At 39.5% G+C, this 22,504-nt stretch overlaps 1 protein-coding gene across 1 annotated transcript in view; it reads left to right on the forward strand.

The window, feature by feature from the left end:
- Positions 1-22,504, forward strand: part of RBKS (ribokinase) — a 58,878-nt gene that overhangs the window by 20,782 nt on the left and 15,592 nt on the right. The window contains exons 4-7 of the mRNA XM_063304630.1: positions 782-844; positions 8,451-8,615; positions 12,161-12,252; positions 18,905-19,093. Coding sequence (XP_063160700.1) covers positions 782-844; positions 8,451-8,615; positions 12,161-12,252; positions 18,905-19,093 — 509 coding nt within the window. The remainder of the gene's footprint in view (positions 1-781; positions 845-8,450; positions 8,616-12,160; positions 12,253-18,904; positions 19,094-22,504) is intronic.

Genomic DNA, 22,504 nt, shown 5'->3' on the forward strand with positions numbered 1-22,504 from the left:
ACATATTGATAGAGGGCAACTTCCATTTTTCTTGATTACTGGGTGCATTGGCTGAGGCTAATGGGAAATGGCAGCCAACAAGATATGGAGGGCAAAAGTTCCCCACCTTTGGTCTGTATCTGTTACAAAAGCACATAAATGGAATCTGTCTTACAGATGAAATATTCCTCAGAATACTATTTATAGAAAGAGGTGAAAACTTGAACAGGCTATAGCCATTAGATATGTTGTAGGCTTCCCGGAAGGATTTGGCTAGACCCTGTTAAATTTAGGGCAAAATCCATTTTTAAGCTACTATCTTCAACACATTTATGGAGAAATAAACATACTTCCAGATAAACATAGATAGGAGTGTGCTATTACTCTAATTCAGCCAAGGCTTTGCTTGGGTTACTCTGTTTCCTGAGCTAAAGGAGTTGTTTTATAGGTGATGTTTTTCCCAGATAAGCATAGCAAATGCACACTGTTTTAACGATGACTTTGACTTGCATGTCTATGTGAATAACAAGCACACTGCAGCTGCCAGTAATGTCTGTACTAAATTTAGATCGGTGTTTTTTTTTTCCTGAAATACAGAATTAGCCACAATTAATTAATCTTGAGCTTGTGTTTGCTGTCATGTGGGTGTAATTTAGCATTTATGTTTTCCCGCTTCTGGCATTGGTATTCATTATTAACATTTTAAATGCCAGTTGTTCAGCTGTAATGTTTGCTGATGTAACTTGTCAATTTGTATTTTTGCTGAAAGATCTAAAGAGTTTTTTTCTTCTTCTTATCCTAGACTTTGTAAGTCAAACAGAAGATGCTGCAACTGGAGCTGCTTCAATCATGGTCAATAGTGAAGGTACATATCAAGGAATTACACTCAGTTTTCTCTAGTTTTGATTTTTGTCTGAGCTTGTTAGTTTTGTCAAGTTTCATGTTTTGAAGATATAACCAACAGAGTTTTCACACATGGTCATCTATACCATGGAACCCAGGAGCAAATACACATAAAGTATGTCCTATGCCATTAAACTTTGGATGGCAACTTTGGGGGTCGAGCAGGCCTAGCAGCATCAACAGGACTGCAGGATACAGCTGATACTTTTTCATTTTCTCTCTGTCTGAAGTTGTTCATGTGCTTCAGATTGCTCCCTTTGAGTCATTCTATATAAAGTGTAGATTAAGCTGTTATAAAATCCTGCAAATCCATTCACCTCTAATTAAAGGAGAAGGATGAGTGGTGGACCTTTGCCTCATACTTGTTTTATCCCATGATCAAATTCAGTAGTACTTTTTTCTTAGGGCATGGGTTTGATACATGATGGTAAGCAAAATAGACATTTCTGTACCAGTTAATTATTACATTAGGCTGGGGGAGTCTAACCTACTCAGAATCCGTTGCAGCTTTCCTCAGTCTGGTGCCCACCAACAGTGTTGTAACAAATCCAGTGCAATACAGCTGGAGGGCACCAATTTGGAAAGGCTGGTCTCTTTCCAGCCTTTCCAGATGGCATGTGAAGACATAGGCTAGGATCTGGAAAGTCTCATTGGTAAACCAAAGTTCATGCAAGGGCTCCCAAGCACATTCTTTCCTATTGAAGTGAATATTTGTAGCTCGGGGTTGAACTGTGGAGTCCTTGGTGCTCTCTGAGCCTTGCTGTTTTCTTGCAGACGTTTCATTGCCAGACTAGGCAACATCTTCAGTGCAAAGAGGGAGTGGGCCTTGCTCTCTGTTTATATACTGTGGTTTGTCCAGCTTGTGTTGGTGGAGGTGTAGTTCTCTTCTTGGGAGTTCCTTGATTGGGCTGTTGTTTGCTGCTTGCATGATGGACTGAGTTAATGGTTCCTTGATTAGGGTATATTGTGCTGTTTGATTGTTTATCTGGTGTTAATCCTAGTGTTAATTTTTGCATATCTGGGTATTGATTGCTGGTGAGGAGGTGTTCTAGTCTTTTGTCTCTTTTGAATGGCATGTAAATGTTGTTTACCTCTATGTGTCTGTTGATGGCTACTTTGTCTGAGTGCCAAGCTTCCAGGAATTCTCTAGCATTTTTGGATTTGGCTTGGTTTAGGATGGTGACAGTTTCCCAGTTGAAAGTATGGTTGAGTCTGTCCGTGTGCTGTGAGATTAAGGAGTTTTCATCGTGTCTTCTGACAGCCAGTTGGTGTTCGTGGATGCGCTCTGCTAGTCTTCTGCCTGTCTGTCCTACGTAGTGGCTGCTACAGTCTCTCAGCCCCCCCCCCCAAGGATGGTTGCATCGTTTGATCGTATGTGCCTGCCGTGATAATTTACTGCATGTCAAGAAAGGAGGGGGAGAGGTGGCTGGCAGGAATGCGAATTGCTGCTATTTGAGCTAATTTCCTGCAATCAGGGTCATGCCAGTGGATCTGTGAAGAAGGGGGGGATGGACTGTAGAGACTTTTAGTGAAGCGGTTTGGTGCTCCTTTCTCAGTCATGGCTTTTTCTCTTGCCCTGTACATATGTTTCATTAAACCTAGAATCTGCATTTCACTTTCGTGCATGAGATGGGTTTTTATTGGAACTAAAAGTGTCAGTGCTTACACAGTCCTTACACTGTATGTTGTAGATAACTCCTGTTTTTTTTCTTGAGCTACTGGGTCTTTTGGGTTACTTAGGGTGTTTTGAAGAGTTTTAGTTGGTTTATGTGCTACGGTGATGCCATGTGGTTGTAACAGTCTGTTGGTGGTTTCTGAGGTATGATGTTTTCATAGCTTCTGTTGGTTGGGTTGTAGTTGGTTGAGTGGTCAGGCACGTTGTGATAAAGTTGGGAGGGGTATCCATTTTTCTGGAAGATGCTGTATAGGAGGTCTGTTTCCTACAGCATCCATGAACACCAACTGGCAGTTGGCACTGTTATGTCTACAGCTTCCTACTATTCTTTCACTCAACTTATAAATATGTGCAAGGAATTTTTTTTTCATAATTGGCAAACAGCAAATGATTTAGTAATTAACCTGGAACTTAAGAGAAGTCAGCCAAATTAGTTTCTCTATAAGCTCCCATTAATAAACGTAGAAAGGAGCCAAGTAGTTTCTTTCGGTGTTTTCCAAGTAAATGTGCAGCATTATTTCTGTTCTTTCAGAATAAACTTGAATTTTCAGTTATTACAATTCTTTAAGTTCTTTCAAACAACAGTCTTTTCTGCCACATTTTAAATAAAATGTTATTGATATATGAGATGAGTATGCATCACACAGATACTATGCATGCATCTAAAACGGTTAAGTTAATTTAATGCAGAAGAAAATAATCTAGTATATTGTTACTACAATATGCTAATTGGGTCATATGGGAGTTGTAATCCAAAATTTCTGGAGGATAACTGGTTGCCTGTATTTTTAAGTACATATATCAGATTACATAACTTTCTTGTATTTGGAGGTAACACTTAATTGTCATCAGAGGGCAATAGGAAATTAACTTGATTTCAGTGATATGGATGGGACAATACTTTTTTAAATACATGTTTTCAGAGGAGGTTTCAGGGGAGGTTTAAGGGAAAACAAAGACTTGATTCTCAAAATGGGGGGATTCACTGATTTTGTGGGATTTTTAGCTTTAAGAAGGAATTTGCCCAAGGGTCAAAATTTTAGCCCTACCCATTCTGAAAGTGGTCTGGAGGCCATAAAAAGAATCAGGGCATATTCAACCTATAGGATATGGGTTGTGTTCCAATAATCTATATTAATATACTCTGAATCATGTTATTCTAGAATCATTTTCTCTGGGGTTCATGCACTTGCCTTCTATTTGTCTAATTAATATTTATTTGATTATTTATTGATAACATTATTTCAGATTGTGTGGAAGAAAACACAATTGCTTGAAATTGTAATTCTGGCTGAAAATGACAATTCCTGGTGTTTTATGTCAGGAATTTTGGTCAGGAATGGTAATCAATTTTGTCTGGGGCTCCCCGTAGAACACTGGGCAACCTTGGCTGCAGAAACAAAAGAAGGATCTATTCTAAATGAGAACACCATAATTTAATTTACACAGTAAATTACCAGTAGAGTACTGTGCTACACTGCAGAGGCCATGTCATCAATGACTGAGTTTTGGAGCTTCTCATTAAATCAGTTTGCTAAAATACTGCTGTAGCGATTCTTGAACGTTATGGGACATTGAAACACCATCCAGAATCCCCCAGCCAATATGGGATAGTAACATGGGGACAATATTTCATTTGAGTTTGTCTTTCCTAATACTCTTTCCTATGATTTGTTTTCATTTTTTGCACTAGTCTCTCTATCCTTCCCTTTAAAAATAAAAGAGAAGATTATAGAGGTAGCCCCAAAGCTTGAGTTAGGGGATTGTGACCCACTAATTGAAGATCAGTGCTGCAGATTCTGGCTTAATTTCTAGAATCCCAAGTGTTTCAACAATTGTTTATGTATACTTACTATCATTTCAGTTCTGCTATGTATCTGAAGGGATAAGTAAAAAAAAAAAACTTTTTGACAAAGATGTCAAAAAATAAAAATAAATTTCACAATTGTCTAATAAGTTTATAGAACTGTGAATGGTCTGACATGAATGAATAGGGTGAGAAACTGATGAGAGTTCCAAGCTGACCAAAAGAAAATACTTTATGCATTGTCATCCAATGATCTGTCATGAGAGATAGTTGATAGTCCCTAGTTCTGCTACTTCATGAAAGTCTGCATAAATTAATGACAGAATTAGCAGTGGCCATGGTGACTAAAAATGGAATCTAGTGTCTGAAAGAATGTGCCTTCAGCTGGAAGACCGTTGGCAGAAACTCTGGGGGTTAGTTATCTCCTTGTGATATCTGGCTGATGACTATTAAAAGAAAATATTTGGAAAACATTGCAAGCATTGTCAGAAATTTTGCAGGTAGGTAGCACGCTTTTCCCCCACCTTCACCCCCATCACTATTTCTGACAACAGACTTCACATAATTTTAAAAATAAAGAAAACAGTAAAATTTTACCCCAGAAATCAGGTGGGAGGGCGATGAAAATCCTCAACCATATATGTGTCAACCACATATCTATTCCATTTTACATCATTTCTCCATCCAGTATGACACTTAGCTCTCCAAAAAGGCATTGTATGGTCTTAAGGTGACCATCCCATCTACTTCATCTCTTGGACTATCCCTTTGGTAATGCACCATTGATAGCGGTCTTTCAAAATGCTACTAAATATAACTACTTACTGTAGAAGTTTTCAGAAAGTATGCTCACCATCCTGAGCTTTAGGCTGGTATGCTTACGTGGGGCAGTCTTTTACTGAATTTTTTCTGGAGGGAAAAAAAATCTGGGCTTTAATCAACATTGCTTGGAAAATTAAATTCCTCTGTGAGAGTGATCATAACATTATTCCTATAATTGTAGGGGGGATGTGCGTTTTGAACATAAGACACTTTGAAGTCTCATTCAGAAGGAATGTTTGTAAAATAGAGCTTTACAATCCATAACCACATAGCTACTTATGTTTTGCAAGCCGTGCTTTAGAATTTGACGGTGGCAAGTAAATGAAGAAATAACTTTGAATGTTGAGAAGTTAACTGATGAATATTGTCAAGAACTACACTGTTGGCAAATGTATCTGCAGCACAATCTGCACAAGCAAAAGTAAAGTCAGTCTGGAACAGATATAATGCCACAAATACCAATGCACTGGTGTTTTATTTCTTGTTACTGGAAGATTTTCCTTGGGGTGTACAAGGACCAAATGCCAAAGTTTGGGAAGCCCAGAGATATTGCCAGCATACTTACTTCAGCAACTATTTTAACAGCCTTAAACTCAACAAGATTAAGTACTTGGAGGAGAAGAGAAGGGTCATCTCATGCAAGCTATTCTCGTAAGGTAGTCCTTGGGTTACGACAGCAATTGGGACTGGGATTGCCTTCGCTAAACAATCTGGTTGTAAAGTGTGACATCATGTGACCATATCACTCAGCAACAGCAATCCTGGGCAGTTCCGGTTGTCGTTGTAACCCAAAGACGTGTGGGTCGTTAAGTGAGAAGAGGCAGGAATCCCAGGTAAGGAGGGATGCCGCAGGGGGTGGGGGAGGCTGGCACAGGTGACGCACAAGTTGCGGGAAGCTGGGGAGGGCAAGTGCAGGCTGTGCATGGGCAGGGGGGTGCTGCGGGTGGGAGAAAGCAGGAGTGACTTACCAGAGCGACCTCTGACCTTCCCTGCCAGTTTCCCCATTGAGTTTGCTTGTGGAAAGCCGGCAGGGAAGGTTGCAAATGGTGATCACGTGACTGGCTCCCTGCAACATCATAATCCAGGCACACGAGCACCTGGATCGCAATCACATGACTGTGGGGGTGCTGCAATGGACAGAACTTTGAGGACCAGTTGTACGTCCATTTTTTCAGCACCACTGTAACTTTGAATAGTCACTGAACGAATGGATGTAAGCTGAGGACTGCCTGTACTTAAAAGTCCATTTTATAGGATTAAGGCCCATAGTGGTATTTCCTAAGGGGCAGTGATAAGCAGGCTGACGCTGAAAAGCAGAGTGGTTGGCTGATATGGCAATGACACCCTCTTTCCTGATGTCATGGAGACTTTAACAATATAACTACATCAGACGGTTGTATATAGCTTGGAGGTGCAGTTTGGAACATTCTGCTGCAGAGGAGCTGGAGTACAACCATTCCCTGAAAATTTTTATATATACAGTATATATATTGTTTTTTTCTGGAGTATTAATCAGTAGGGGACAACATTTCTTAAGAACAAACTATGCCATATATAATCTTTTCCAAAAATCACAGCCTTTTCTGAAGCTCTTCCCCATTTCCTGGTATAATTTAACAATACTGTATTTACCTATGATCTGATGTGTTCCCATTTCTTCTTTGCTCAATATTACTGGCTTGCAGCTGAAAAGGTTAGGAAACACATAATCATGATTTGGACTGTTAAATTTTTGAAAGCAGAGATTTCATTCTTGTCCAGGATAGTACTTTAAGGATTCAAGTTTATGGAAGTACTTAAGTATGTTTCCTTTCCTATTATTGAACACAAATGCAGCTATTATTGCAAGTACTCTATTTTGCAATCTATTTTGAAACACATACAAAAAGGTGTGTATGCAGGCATGTGAGTGATATAAAATGATTGGAATCACAAATCAAGAGGTCAAAAATAATTCAGCCTATAAAGGAATATATGCATAAAGATTTACCTTGGTACAGATTTGCCATCTCTTATTTTCATGCCAATGCCCACTTAAAAGCTCAAGAGGTTCTGATATAGACATTGTAACCAAGTAGTATTTCTTGGGGGAGAGGGGGCAACTGGACCCTGGATTCCCATATGTGAAATCACTATACAACAGAAGTTTCAGCTTGCAGACTGCAACTGCACTGGTGATTTAGGAGGGTATTAACAGGTGGTCCCTATTAGGGCACCAAATAAAAATAAATGTATTTAAAATTTTGCAGACCTCAGGAGATCACTCAATATTGCAAAGTTTTGTTACTCAAGCTTAAAATCTTGCCGAAGTTTGGCACTGAAATCTCATAATACTAACAGCCTGGGAGATCCCAACATCAGCAATGAGATCCAGCAGCTGGGGAAGGGCCCTTACTGTGTAGTAGGCAGATGGTACACCACCAGAAGCCCCAACTTGTTCCTTGGGCCTCACTGAACGTATACACACATCCAGTGAAGTGCAGTCCAGAACATCTGTCACTTCAAAATCTCTTCAAAAGTTATCATCATGCTCTCTCCCCAGCCATGCTGTTGAAGTGCCCAGAAGGGCAAATCTTGGATAGGGCAATATTTCCATTCTCATCCACCCAGCTTTCTGTGATGCAATTTATGGACTCCAGACTTCTGTTACTGTCTTTATGGGTGCTTCTTTCCTAGCTCTTCACAGCCATCCAGCTCCATTGCCACTACATCCACCTTACCTTCCATATGCCAGATCCTTTCACCACTACATCTGTACTCTTGTCTTCAACATCACACAAACCTTACATGGCTTCATTAAAAAAAAAAAAATCCAAACACCCACCTATGGTAGTGATGGAATTTACAGGGCACCATCTTTTTTTTTTTTTTTTTGAACTGCTAACTTGCAAACATTCACTCTATTTTCTCTTGTCAGACACAACTGCCTTGGTCTTTGATACACTGATTTTCAGATCTATACTCCTTATTGCATCATACAATCGATCAGTCAATCAGGTTCTCAGCCAACAAGGCATTTTCTGCATATAAAAGTACACACATGTCAAGTTTGAGATGCCAGAAGTGCAATGAAACCTTAGTTTTACCCTGCATTCTCCCCTCTTCTGTGCAAGCTAGGATTTCTAATCTAGACACTGCCTTGCAAACCAACATGTTGTTACTAACTTTGTAATACTGAAAAAGCCATTAAGAGTCATATATGCTAGGGAAAAAGTCATTTTATGTTCAGCTTTAATCATTCCAAAATTTCACATTTGTTTTTAGGAGAAAACTTTATTGTAATTGTTGCAGGAGCAAATTTGCTTCTGAATTCCGGTGATTTAAAAAAGGCTGCTCATGTCATCTCTGAAGCCAAAGTGATGGTCTGTCAACTTGAAGTAACGCCAGCTATTTCTTTAGAAGCATTAAAAATGGCTCATACCAGTGGAGGTAATCTAATAATGTGAATGAATTATTTGCTGCATTCTATTTGTGGTTTCTGTAACATTATTTTAATGTAGCTGTGTTTCAAAGCCATTTTAAAACATCGTGGTGCCAAGAAAGGTGACCTAAATTCAGTCGCTAGAAATATAAGCTAATCAAACAATTGGGGTGGTAAAGAACAGTTGGAATATCACTTGGATTGGCATGGACCTGGTTCTGTGTATGAACCTAGTTGTTGTTTCTTTTTACCTACTGAGTGTAATTTCTGGTCAATCCAGAGTAGCAAATAGCTTCCTTAGAAGAAGACGACATAAGATAATTCAGTAAAATGGATCCTGGTTTATAGACCCTTATTCTGTATCTATGATAATGCAAGATGCCTTGTGTTTGCATGTTATCACAACTCCCACACACACTTCTTCCTCCTTTGCCTACCATCAGTTGATACCAGGCACCATATTTATCTGAAAGAAAAACATCTCTAAGATGACCTTTTTGAAAAGTCAGGTTAGGCAGAAATAAACTTCCTTCCATTATCATATTCTGAGATAATTGTCCCATTTTAAAGCTAAATTCTTTGAGTGGGAAATTGAGTTGTTGTTTGGTAAACATAGTATCGGAAAAAATTATTTCACTGGCTCATTTATTTCAGTGGTGCAAATGTCAAACAAGTATACCTAGAATTTGGGAACAACTTCATACATCTGACAAAATGGCCCATTTCATTAGAAGTTAACATCTGAACATTAATCTTTAAAATGCTAGAAAATCCTTTGTGCTGGTTGGTTGATTGATTGACAGGAGAAAAGAAGATTTAATCATTTCTTCAACAATAGGTGTAAATGACAATAACTCCAAATTCCATTGCAGGAACATAAAATACTGTATATTTGAATTTAATGCAGGAGATTGTCTCTTCAATAGAAACTATATAGAAGCCTGTCCCATACACCAGTAAACCTCTGTCCATCTCTGCCAGATATGACAGTGAAACATGTTGAATGGCCTTGTGTAATGAAATCTCTGTAAACCCTTTGCTAATACAATCTTTAAAACCCTCACAGCTGGAGAGTGTTACTGGCACTTCCTTTTCTTTAGTTTGCCGATTCTTATGTTTAATGCAGTAGTTTATGTTCGGAAGCACACTAGACTCTGTGTGTTTAACAGATGCACACCCAGATGCCAGGCTCAGAAGAAAGAGGGAAGTGAGGAAGCGGAAGCTTGTGGCTATAAGCTCTCTTGTTCCCATACACTTTTATAAACTATAGATTGACAGTATTATGCTTGCTAAAGTATCATTGTCCTATTAGTCATTAAAGATCTCTGTAGAGATCACTCCTTGCCTTTGTTTTGATTGCCATGATGCCAAGGCATTTTATTAACTCTTAGCATATCAAACACATGGTACCATTTTGATAAGAGCACTATTGTTCTGGTTCACTTTAACTTTTTTACATTTAATAAGTTAAAGTGAACCAGACGAATAGTGCTATTACCAAAATGAGTGGAAGTTGCATCATGATATGTCTGGGCTTCTTAACAGATTCTAAAGAAGAACATTGCTCCAACACCAATGGGCATAGTACCAGCCTAATTACAAAACACAGTGGAAATGCTGGTAGTAATCGAAGCGACTATTTGTAGCTCAGGGTTGAACTGTGGAGTCCTTGTGCTCTCTGAGCCTTGTTGTTTTCTTGCAGACATTTCATTGCCAGACTAGGCAACATCTTCAGTGCGAAGAGGGAGTGGGCCTTGCTCCCAGTTTATATACTGTGGCTTGCCCTGCTTCTGTTGGTGGGGGTGTAGTTCTCTCCTTGGGAGTTCTTTGATTGGGCTGCAGGACTGATGTAGGACAGAAAGGCAGAAGACTAGCAGAGCGCATCCACGAACACCAACTAGCAGTCAGAAGACACGATGAGAACTCCCTAATCTCACAACACATGGACAGACTCAAACATAGTTTCAACTGGGAAACTGTGAGCATCCTAAACCAAGCCAAATCCAAAAACACCAGAGAATTCCTGGAAGCCTGGCACTCAGACAAAGCAGCCATCAACAGGCACATAGAGGTAAACAACATTTACATGCCATTCAAACGAGACAATAGAAAAGCCAAAAGACCAGTATACTCCCTTGCCAGCAGTCAACACCCAGATATGCAAAAATCAACACTAGGATTAACACCAGATGAATAATCAGACAGCACAATATACCCTAATCAACGAACTATTAACTTAGTCAACCAAGCAGCAAACAACAGCCCAATCAAGGAACTCCCAAGAAGAGAACTACACCTCCACCAACACAAGCTGGAGAAAACACAGTATATAAACTGAGAGCAAGGCCCACTCCCTCTTTGCACTGAAGATGTTGCCTAGTCTGGCAATGAAACACCTGCAAGAAAACTACAAGGCTCAGAGAGCACCAAGGACTCCACAATGCTGGTAGTTCATTAATTGCAAACCATGCTTGGACAACAGCTTAGGCTCTGCTTGGTTTTAAAGCTTCCCAAGTTTAATATTCCTTTCAATGGTGAGAATACTAGACACATTTGTTTTAAATTAGCAATATAATAAAGGGAAGCACTTCAGTGTCTTATGGTATTCTTTTATTTCTTAACAAGGGGAAAAGCTTTTCCCCCATCCAAATTCTGATGCAGCCCTCACCTTTTTTAACAGTTGGATGATACAGAGAGAAGGGGGATATGATGGCTATAGGTATGCATAACATCCAATCCTGTATTGATTTGGATTCCATCAGGATTCGGTTCTGGTTTTGCCTACCATAGCTGTAAACTCCCACTGACTTATTCCCTAGGTCAGTAGTCCATTATAGAAAAAAAATGTTTCCTCCCTTTTTACAACTTTGCAGATTCCCTGGATTTAAAGGGTGAGATAACTGGAATAAAAATTGTCCATTGGGCTTTTCTAATCTAGAATATATATATTTTTATGTAGAGCAGTGGTTCATATCAGCTTCCCTTCAATCTGAGGCCTTCTAACTGAAATGGGAATGAAATTCCAGAATTCCCAGCAGAAAAATGCAAAGTGCAGTCCCAATATATCTGGGATTAATTTTGTGCTTTATTCTTTCTTGGAATTCTATTAACCCAATGTTTCTATGCATGTCTGAATTTAAATCAGCAGCAACAAGAATCTACCTTACAATTCTTAGAAATACAGTCTTCAGGAAATGCTAAATAAATACTAATTTCTGTTTTTCAAATTCAGCCAAGCCTTCATTTTCTTCATTTTCTCCATTTTCTCCTTTTTCTTTCATGGCAGAGACATGATTATAATATCTGAACTAAAGTTTTTTGATGAAATCATTAATCATTATCAGTGCACTACCAGTGCTTTATAACAGCAGAAAATATGGTATTTTTTGCTTAGGTTGGTTGTGTCAGCAAGTAATTTGTATATCTAGGGGAAATGTAGAGGTGAAAATGCCTTAGGCATAATAACAAATAGTGTTTATTGAGTTATAGGTGATTATCATATTTAAGCGTGATGTGACATTGACTTTAGACAAAATTATCCATTCTCTTACAGTGAAGACTTTATTTAATCCTGCTCCAGCAATTGCTGATCTAGACCCACAGTTTTACACTTTTTCCGACATCATCTGCTGCAATGAAAGTGAGGTAAATATCATTATGGTGACTCTGAAGAAATAAAACATTGAGAGTATCATAGTGCAAGTAATGGATTCAGATTGTGAACATTTTGATTTTATTTGCACTTGCTTGGCTAGCGGCAGACCCAAAATAGATACATTCTTAAAAGATGTCTGTCAACAGCACATTGCCCAGAGTGTCTTTTCAGAGCTGGAGCAAATTAATTTTGTGCTGTCGCTCTAAACCACCTTTATATTTTGTAAGCTGCTTCACTGAGAATAATGTTTATACAGGTAGTCCTCACTTAACAACCCTAATTGGGACCAGCAACTCTGTCACTAAGCGATGCAGTCATTAAGTTATACATCATGTGACCGCTCCACTTAGTGACAACAGTTCTGGCAACGCCAGTTGATGTTGAGTGAATGCCATGTGGTCGTTAGGCAAGTACCCACCCAAATCCAAGCCATTCTTGGAAAAAGGCAAGAGACTGCCTCCACTTCAACTCACCCCATCCACCTATCTCCCCCTCCCCATCTCTGCCCTTTTGGCTACCCACTTACCAACCACCACCAGCTGCCCTAGCCCTGTCTGCTGCACCATGTGCCACTACTGGCCAGGGACTTCTTTTGCACTGCCTTCTTTTATGCTGGCCTTCTTTCACACACTGGCTAGGTCCTTCTTTTGCATGCCAGCCAGGGCCTCCTTTTGTGTGCTGGCCAAGTCCTTCTGTGCCGCCGGGTTCTTTCATGAAAGGAAGCCCTGGCTGGCACGCCAAAGGAGGCCCTGGCTGGCACGCAAAAGAAGGACCTGCTCAGTAGCGGTACATGGCATGGCACACACCTGCCAGCAGTTTTCACCTGCCAGCCTGTGGGATGTTTCCATGGTGCCTCCTCCATGCAAGCCCAGCAGAGGGGAGGCAGGCAAAGATGACAACGAAGGTCAACTGGGCAGGGGTGGCGGTGGCAGGGGGGCAGTCATAAATGTGGGTGGGCCTGAATTTTATTCATGTGATCATGGGGGCACTGCAGTGGCTAGAACTCAAAGTACCTTCGTTCAGCACCATCATCAGTTTGAACAGTCGCTGAACGAATGGTCATTAAGTGAGGACTACCTGTAGGGACGAGCTAGGCTTTTGAAAACTAGTTTGTTTTGTCTTGACTCCATACTTTGTTCTCAAGTCCAGACAAGGAAATCCAAGTCTACCTCCTTAGCTCTGTAGTTTCTGCAAATAGGGGGGTGTTTTGAATATGGTCTGTTGATTGTACAACAACAAATTACACTTTTAAATTAAAATAAACAGAACTTTCTGTGCTTTTATGTCTAGTCTTCACACACACACACACACACACACAAGCACAACTGGAAAGCTTTTGAACTTTTAAAACTTTATTTACACAACTATGTTGGGCAAACAGATTCAGTGGTATTGCATAAAATTTCAAGCAGAACTAGGAATTTACCAAAAGAGTCTTCCATATTTGCCTGTTTCTGTTGAAAGAGGAACAGTTTGCCACACAGTCAGGCTTCACATGTATGTATTTATTTATTTATTTGTCATATTTTTATTACCGCCCATCTCCCCTACTTAAAATGTTCAGAAGGCAAAACTTATTTATATAGAAACAACTATTCTATATTTATATAGAAAAGAGAAGGGAGAGAATAACTGCCCTGCCAATCATCCTTTTAAAATATTTGTGAAAATAACATTCAGAGTGTGTCAAAACTAGTCTTCTAGTTTAAAGAGAAATGGAAATATATGCCCCATTGCCGGGTGCCTTATTAATTAGCATAATGTACAAAGAAATGTCCATTTATGATTGGCTGATAAGAGAAACTTCCCGTCTAGTGCCATGACTATTATTTATCTTTTCAACACCAGAGCCATATAATCAGTCTGTGACATTTTGAAGCCTTGGAAGCATCAAATGTTGCAAATTCTTTCATGTGAGTGGTATCACCTCAATATTAGATAAAAGCACATGCTTCATAGTGTTGCTCTGCTGAACATTGTGAATGCTTTGGCAACCTCAGATACTCTGTATTCTAAAACATTTTGTTCCTTTCACATTTTTGTGCTAGGATGAAGCAAAACCAGAGCTTTGATATCAATGGCCTGTCTACCCACAAAGGACATTTCACAAGCTGCGGCTTTTAGATATTTTTAATTCATTGCTTTAATAACAACTTTCATTTGTGCAATTTTAATTCTTCATACGCGGTTCATGCAAATGTATATTGCAAGTTTATCAGCTCCTGATTTTTTGCTTAGCTTGTCATTTGTTTGTTTTTTCCTCCTTCTCTTTTTCCCAGAAATGATCAAGCCTGTTGAAACTAGCTTGTTAATTCACTGTGCACCAGATGTAGCATAACTTAATCCCTGAGGTTTGCCCAGGAATGTGCTGGTTCTCTTTCTCCTTAATACTTTTAATGAAAGAAATGCAAAATAAGTAAATCAAATTTAGGGCCTGTGTGAAAGCCAGACTTCAGGCTGTGTATTACTAAATAATTTTAAACAGCTCAGAAAATAGTTACATTATCAGTTTCTGTACAGTACTATCCACATTAATACAGGGAAAAAACCATAAGTGTATGTTCTCCAAGAGCACTCAGTCTCAAAATTAAAAAGCAACATGGAGGGTGGATGCATGTCTGTTAAACACATTTCTCTTGTTCATATAAAGTGTGTATGTAGATACTACTTCTTAAAGATGGGGGCAAGTTCATTCGATTCACATTTTAGTATGAACTAGACTATGATTATTGAGGATTTGCACTCCTCTAAATTTCATGACACACTTATCCAGAATGTGCAAAAGCGATATATTAGACAGAAATGCATACATTAGGAAAATAGTTGGCAAAAGGCCTATGTTAAGAGAAAGTTGTTGCAAAAATAGAAGTCCATAAAATGTACATGAATATGTACCCACATTTTTGTGAGGATCTTTTGAATGAGAGTGTGCATGCTAATGGATAAAAGTGAGAGAACAAATATTTGTTAGATTTATATCCTGCCTTTCATTCAGGAGCTCAAGGCAGTGTTCATTGTCCTTCTTACTCCCTTTTTTTCCCACAGCAACAACCCTGTGAGGTTGGTTGGAGTGAGAGTGACTGGCTCAAAGTCATCTTGTTTTGCTGCTTGAAGAAATTGAAATATTATATACAGTAAAACAATTTTTAGGCATTCCTGTGACTTTACAAAAAAAAGATTATGTGAGGGGGGAGCAAAATCTGCTCACTTGGATTTATGTTTTATATATAGCTCTATATTATACTGTTCTTTCTTTTTTGTGACATAATTCAGTACTTCTGATCATTGTATTGGAATTTAAAGTTAAACTTGGAGTATGAAACTGGTTTAATCATGGTTTATGATCCAGCATACACAATAAGGAACGAGTGCAGTTTATAAATACTGAATAAGCCATAGATCTGGTTCAGATGTAAAGAAAAAATTGATACAGTCCACAATTCTGTTGAATTACGCAGTAGAAAAGGAGGAGGGGGAGGAGAGAGCACACTTTCTGAAAAGATTCTCAGACTTTTGTGTAGGGTAGAAGGTAATATTGGTAAACAATTTCATTATTTAGCTGACATGAAGGTATAGTTTATACATTGTCTTCATTAGTACAGATGTTCCTGTGATTTCTCCTGTGTGCAATGTTCTCTTTAGGGAAGAGACATGCTTAATCATTATTTCAAAGATTTAGCAATCAAATATTTACATGGAAGTGTGGGTACAGCCAAACAAAGAATTAGTTTCAATGTAGGTTGTTCCAGGTTTGAGCCAATATCTGCATTTTCTGTTTTAAGTGCTTGGTTTTGCAATGACAGCATTGCATTACCAGAGATGTTGTTTGGAAACTTACATAGATTAGCACCATAAATAATTTGGAACCACATTACTTTAAACATTTGTTCATTTCCCTTTAAATGTTTTATGCTCTTAAAGGGGGGGGGGGTTGTGCCTAGTGCTGAAAACTATTAAAAAATACCCTCCTAGGCCTCCTGCTATTGTGTTTTATTTCTCTTTTTAAAAGCAGCCATTAGTTGTTTCCTCCAATTGTACTTTTTTTTTTTTAAATTAAAAATTAGAGGGAGGAACTTTCCAACACAACCAGCAGCTTTATATTGAATTTCACAATTGAGACTTGGTAATGCATTTTAACTTTTGGCACACACCATCTGTGTGGTATCTGCTACCTTTGCAGGAAAGTGTCTCTCAGATTGTTCCACAGTGTCCTGATTTACCCCCATTCCCTCAGTTGTTGCATGCAGCTGGAGGCATTTCTCTGCAAACTGCAGATACAGCAGAAACTTCTAAAAGGACTGATAAATCCACAACCACAGCTGTATGTGACAGCATGTAAGAAGAGACAGACAAGCGTTGATCAAGAACTTTGGGTACTCACCCAACATAGGGCTGGGCATACTTTAAGAATGTTTTAGAAGATGGTTCAGAATTTTGTGCAAGCACAAGTTCTTTCTGCTATTTATTAAAGCAGCCAAGTATTTTTTTTTCAGGTTTCTATGGGGAAACGGGGGGAAAAGGAGGTGCAGCTGCTTTAATGAATTGATTCATTAAAACAGCCATGTCTCTCTTCAGGATCTTGCAGAAGGCTGAACAGTATATTGCTTTAATTAGTAGCAGAGAGGTGCTGCATTTGTATGAGTTCTGAAGCACTTATTCCTTATAATTTTTGAAGCATGCACAAATGTAGTATCTGCTTTCTATATCTCACCTCTCTTCTAAAGTGCTCATTGTGATATTGTTGTATGTTTCCTGCTTGTTTGTTTTTTTTAATCTTGAGAACTGCCAGGATTAGTGCTACAGAATTTTGTTTCTTTTGAACGAGGGAATACTGGATGTGCAGTGTGTTTAAAAACAGACATTGAAAGCACACATGACTCTACAAATCAAATTCCCAAAAAATTTTAGACCCCATTCAAAGCTGCACTCATTTGGTCAGATAAGTCAATATAGAAACATTACTTGCTACCTCTCACACACTAATTTCTCTCTTAAACTCATTCTCACCCATCCCCAACTATGGAAATTCCATCGCTAAGCAATGTGGTTGTAAAGTGCAATGTCACATGATCATGTCGCTTAGTAATGGCAATCCCAGCACTCCCCACTGCCATCATTAAGTGAGTTTTGCGGGTCATTAAGCAAGTCCCAGGAGGCTTGCAAGCAGGCTGCCAGGTAGGTAAAGCATGGAGCACGGTGGGGCCAGGATGGCAGCTGCCGGGTGGGAGAAGGTGCACAAGCAGCCCACAAGGTGTGGCGTGAGCGTGGCAGTGCTGGGGGTGGCTGCTGCCAGGCGGGGAGGATGTGCTAGTAGCCTGTACGGCACAAGCATGGCAGGGCCAGGGATGGCTGCTGCCAGGTGGGGGAGGGTGCAAGCGACTTACCAGAATGACTTGCAACCATTCCTGCTGGCTTCCCCATTGACTTTGCTTGTGGGAAGCTGGCAGGGAAGGTTGCGAATGGTGATCACGTGACTGTGGGACGCTGCAACTGTCATAAGTGCAAGCTGGTTGCCAAGTACCCAGCTCGCGATCACATGACTGCGCGGGTGCTGTGATGACCAGAATTTTGAGGACTGGTCATAAGTCTCCTTTTTCAGCACCATTGTAATTTTGAACAGTCACTGAACAAATGGTTGTTAAAAGGACTACCTGTATAGATCAGATGGGTAATAAGTCATGCTCTTTCCCCATACACATTCCCCAGGAATTGGAGAAATAATACACTTAATTTGTACTAGTAACTAATTTGTATTCACCAACCATTCCCAAGGTCTCTCTTTAAAGCCTCACCCTTTAAGTGAGAAGCAATGTACTTCTTTCCATAGTTTTTTTTTTTTTTTAGAATACTGCTTTGTAGAGCTGCCTCCACGAAAATTGGCAGGGAGGGAAGGGAAAAGTTTAACCTCCATTTGGGACACTTGAGACAAGAAAGAAATCCAAGGATAGTTTTTCCAGAAGCTGCTATTCAAAGCAGCCCATTAGGTAAGGCAGGAGTGAAACTCTCACCTCTCTTGAATTAGAGTCTTGTAATAGAACTCTTTGAGAATCCCAATTATAGATGCCTAACAGCTTCACAATAATGTCATTGTATTATCTACATATAAAAATATAGCCTGTTAGCATATCACAAGTGTGCTTTCATTCACTAAATGGGAAGCTTCAGTGTGTCACAACTTTGCCAAATGTACATGGACTTGTTCCTGTTAGCCTTACAAAATTTACCTGAATTGATTATTTGTACACAACATTATTTCCATGAATCTGAGTCAGTCAATGTTACGAAAGTAGTAATGATTTATTCATCAGTGCCCCTAAGAAGGCCCAAGGAAGTATTTGGGAATTTGCCCTGTGGAACCAATTACGCTGTCCATGTCCATTTCTAAATGCACCAGATAGGAAATCCAGTAGTCCCTAGTCCAAAAGAAACAAAATTCTGATACTTTTCTATTACGACTAGGCATACCTGCTCCCTCTCTCTTTATCTGATAATATTAATGTTTACATATCTGCTTTATAGAATTGATTCTATAAAATACTGATTCTGATAAGTATTTTAATATATGTTTTTTGTAGATGCTGTTGCTATTCAGCTACATTTTGCTTGCTTGCATACACATTTGGCTTTAATGTTTCCTTCAAGGCAGAAATTTTAACAGGAATTGCAGCCTGTAATGCTGGAGATGCTGGACAAGTGGGACTTAAATTATTAGAGAGAGGTTGTAGGACTGCCATCGTAACCTTGGGACCAGAGGGTTGTGTAATAGTCTCCAAAGAGGAACCAGCCCCTCATCATGTTCCTGTCACAAAGACTACTGCTGTGGATACCACGGTATGTGTTATTTGTTTGTTTGTTTGTTTGTTTATTATTTAAATATATATCACTGCCCATCTCCCCCAACGGGGGACTCGTTATACTTTAAGTCTCATTTTTGATAATTCATTTGAGCACTAAAAACCCTCAGTAATAAATGAAATTTTGGGGTGATGTTGCATGGCTGCTTTTCTGTGATGGAATGTGAGGGTGGCCTTGGAAGATGGGGTGGGCGGGAGAGATGCTGCCTAGGAAACAATCAGATAAAGAGAAAGAAGTCCACAAAAGAATAACGGACAAAGAAAGAAACTTGGAAAGGACTCGCCCTAATTACTCTGGTGGTAAATAGGGAGGATGGGAGATTTATATTTCAGACTTGCAAGATTCTGTTAATGTAGCCTTACAGTAAAGTACAATTAGCTCATCTTGTGGTGTTTTGTCTGGTTTACCTGGGAGGGCTGACATTTTCTGTGGCTGCTCCTACCTCATGGAACACCCTCCCACTGGTGATCCAACAGGCCCCCACCCTTTTAGCCTTTCAGGAGGTCCTCAAGATCTGGCTTTTACCCAGGCCCTGGGGTAGAGTGAGAATGTCTGGAGTTGGTTGCGGGGCATCCCAAGGGAATGGTCGAGGCGCCGGGTTTTGTTTTGGTTTTATGGTTTATGGTTTTAATAGTTCTGGATTTTGTTGTTGTTGTGAGCCACCCAGAGTTGCATTTTAAGTTGGGCAGCCGTACAAATCTTTTAAATAAAATAAATAAAATATCATCAGACTGTTGCCATCTAGCCTATTATACAATGAATGTGAGTTCACCCAAGGTTTATAGGCTGGTGTTCTTTAGATAGGCCAGAGAGCAGTGTGTACTGATGATGTTATTTTAGGTTTCCTTCATCTTTCTGTCTCTTCTGTATTGCAACAGTAATGTTCTTATTCCTTGTGCAAGATGGTGACATAATCCCTCAGCACCTTCACTTCAGTCACCTCCTCTCCTATCTGTGGAAAAAGAAGGGAGACGCCCAGTAGTTCTCTGGCTCCCCCAAATTGAATAACTGGTTGTGTCCTCACATGCCTAAAGTGTATCTGCTGGCAGAACCCATGACTTTGTAGAGCTTAAGAAGTATCAGGTGCTCAACTTCCACAGGGCATAGTTAAAAGGGAGATACAGCAGGTCACGCCAAATTAATTTTCTTGTGATTTGTATGGCCAGTAACTTTAGCATTTGTATACTAGAGAATTGGGGGGTTCTCTGTCCTCTCCTCAGTTCTGTTCCTGTTTATAATCAAGTGCTGACCGAAGGGTGGAATGTTACAATTATTAGTAACAGCCCCAAAGAAGGACAGTAGTTAAGTTCCTGATAGCAAGTTTATCTCACCCACATTAACTATGCTGGGACATCTTGTATTGTTTTTTCTGATGTAAATGCAGAACACTTCTGGTGATGTTGCTGAGAGCACTGTATGTACCAGCTATACATTTTGGGTGCCTGATGTCATGACTTGTAGCATGTGTTTTCCTGCAGCACTTGTAACTTTTTGTTAGAAGGAAAGCACAGTGCTGTTATGTGCCTAAACCAGAATAACTGGTTTAATTCAGGGGGAAGCAGATTTGATCAGAAGTAAACAAATTTGTGCTCATATTGTTTAATTATACATCAGTTTGTGCACAAGTAGGTAAGGTACAAAGGGGCAGAGAAATGGAATTTTTCTCAGGAAAACAGCCCTAACCCCCAAATGCCCAATCGCAGGCCTTAACAGCAGGATCTGCAGAACCTAAGGATAGGGAACTTGCACAGCTGTGTAGATTGTTCTGAGCATTTTCGGTCAGAAATTGTCAGCTTCCAAGTTTGAAATAACAGCTCGTGAGTTCACGCTGACATAAACCAGGACTGAGTAAGTTCTCTTTGCAGGTTCTTCACATGTAACCACTTCGTTTTTCCTTAGGGGCAATGGTTTCATATGTTGGCTTGGGGGAGTCTGCCCCTCAGCCTTGCCTCTCTTCTATCATTGTGTTTGACTGAACATTTTTATTATTACTACCCTGCCAAGATGGTAGTTTCCCTGTGTTTCTGCAAGTTTTTCATTCCTCGTGGTCAGCATGGAAACCAACTTACAGACTTCTTTGTAGCCTTCTTTATTAGACTGTTCATCACCTTCTTACTCAAAGAAGTGCAGAAGTGTTGTCCTTTGAAATTTTGCCATACTCGCTAAACTGAGTGGAGAATCAAAATCCCTGGAAATTACTCTCGGGAAGCCATATTTTAAAATCTTGAATGTGACCTGCTTACCACAGGAATGAGGGATATATATTTTTAATATGCTAGGAAACACTTTCTTCTTCACATGTCCCAGGATTCTCCCAGCATTGAAAATCAGATCCAGAGACTATGATTTCAGACTGAACCCAGGTTAATGTAAAAGTGCTTGTGTTTGCGGGTTGTGAATGAAAGTTCCTATTGTTTGGTTAAGCAATACACCTTTTTATGACTGATGTTTTAACAGGCAGTTTTCCTTTTTTTTTTTTTTTTGTAAAGTGATACTCTGTCACAGTTTTTAATCCATGAGAATTCTCTCTCTGGTTAAGCTAGGAGTTTTCATAGCCAGATTTTTACTGATTAGGTAACAATGGAGGGCTGTAGTGAAACAATTTTGTAGGTTAGTCATCTAACAGAAGTACTTGAATACCTCGCTTTACTGGCACATAGTCAAGAAAAATGTAAATGCTACTTCCACTGATAATATTCAGCATTGACTAGTTAGCACCCCCTTTTGTTTAAAAGTGAAGCTACTTAAATGGTTTCATAGATACCATAACAAATTATTAAATGTATACTTACCTCAGAGTAGTTTTGAAGCTAAAAGAAACTACTGTAAACCTCAACTTGTCTTCAAATTCAGTCTCCCATTAACCATAATCTAAAATTATTTTAGCCTGTAATCTGTATAAGAAGAGGCTATCTAATCAAAATCAAGCATCCATCTGGTGGAGAACACTGTTTCTAATAATGGGCAACCAGCTGCCTTGGAGAAAGCCCACATGGATCATGAGGGCACTAATCTTCCCATTTTCTTTGTTTTCAGCATCTGAATTTTAGACATACTTTCAATATTGGTTAAAGTATTTGGACAAAATCTTCCTGAGTTATGTAGTTACCACCATCTCTCCACTTTTGTGACTATGTAAACAGTTTCCTACTGGACTCACTCTGCACTTGGAAGAAGCTGCAAAGTTCTGTTACGGGTATTACTGGTTAGCTCAGAAAGGCCTACTGTATAGGTAGCAAGAAAGGGAGAGGAGCAAGACTAGGATATTCCAGGGACTGCCAGTGAGTCCATACAGGGTTATGGCCTTTAGCAGGTGCTGCTATTGTCAGCTGCAATTATGTCTCTGTAACCATACAATCTGGAGCTAGTGATGGTTGACATTAAAAC

The sequence above is a fragment of the Candoia aspera genome, chromosome 1 (genome assembly GCF_035149785.1).
Source record: "Candoia aspera isolate rCanAsp1 chromosome 1, rCanAsp1.hap2, whole genome shotgun sequence".
Classification (NCBI taxonomy): Eukaryota; Metazoa; Chordata; class Lepidosauria; order Squamata; family Boidae; genus Candoia; species Candoia aspera.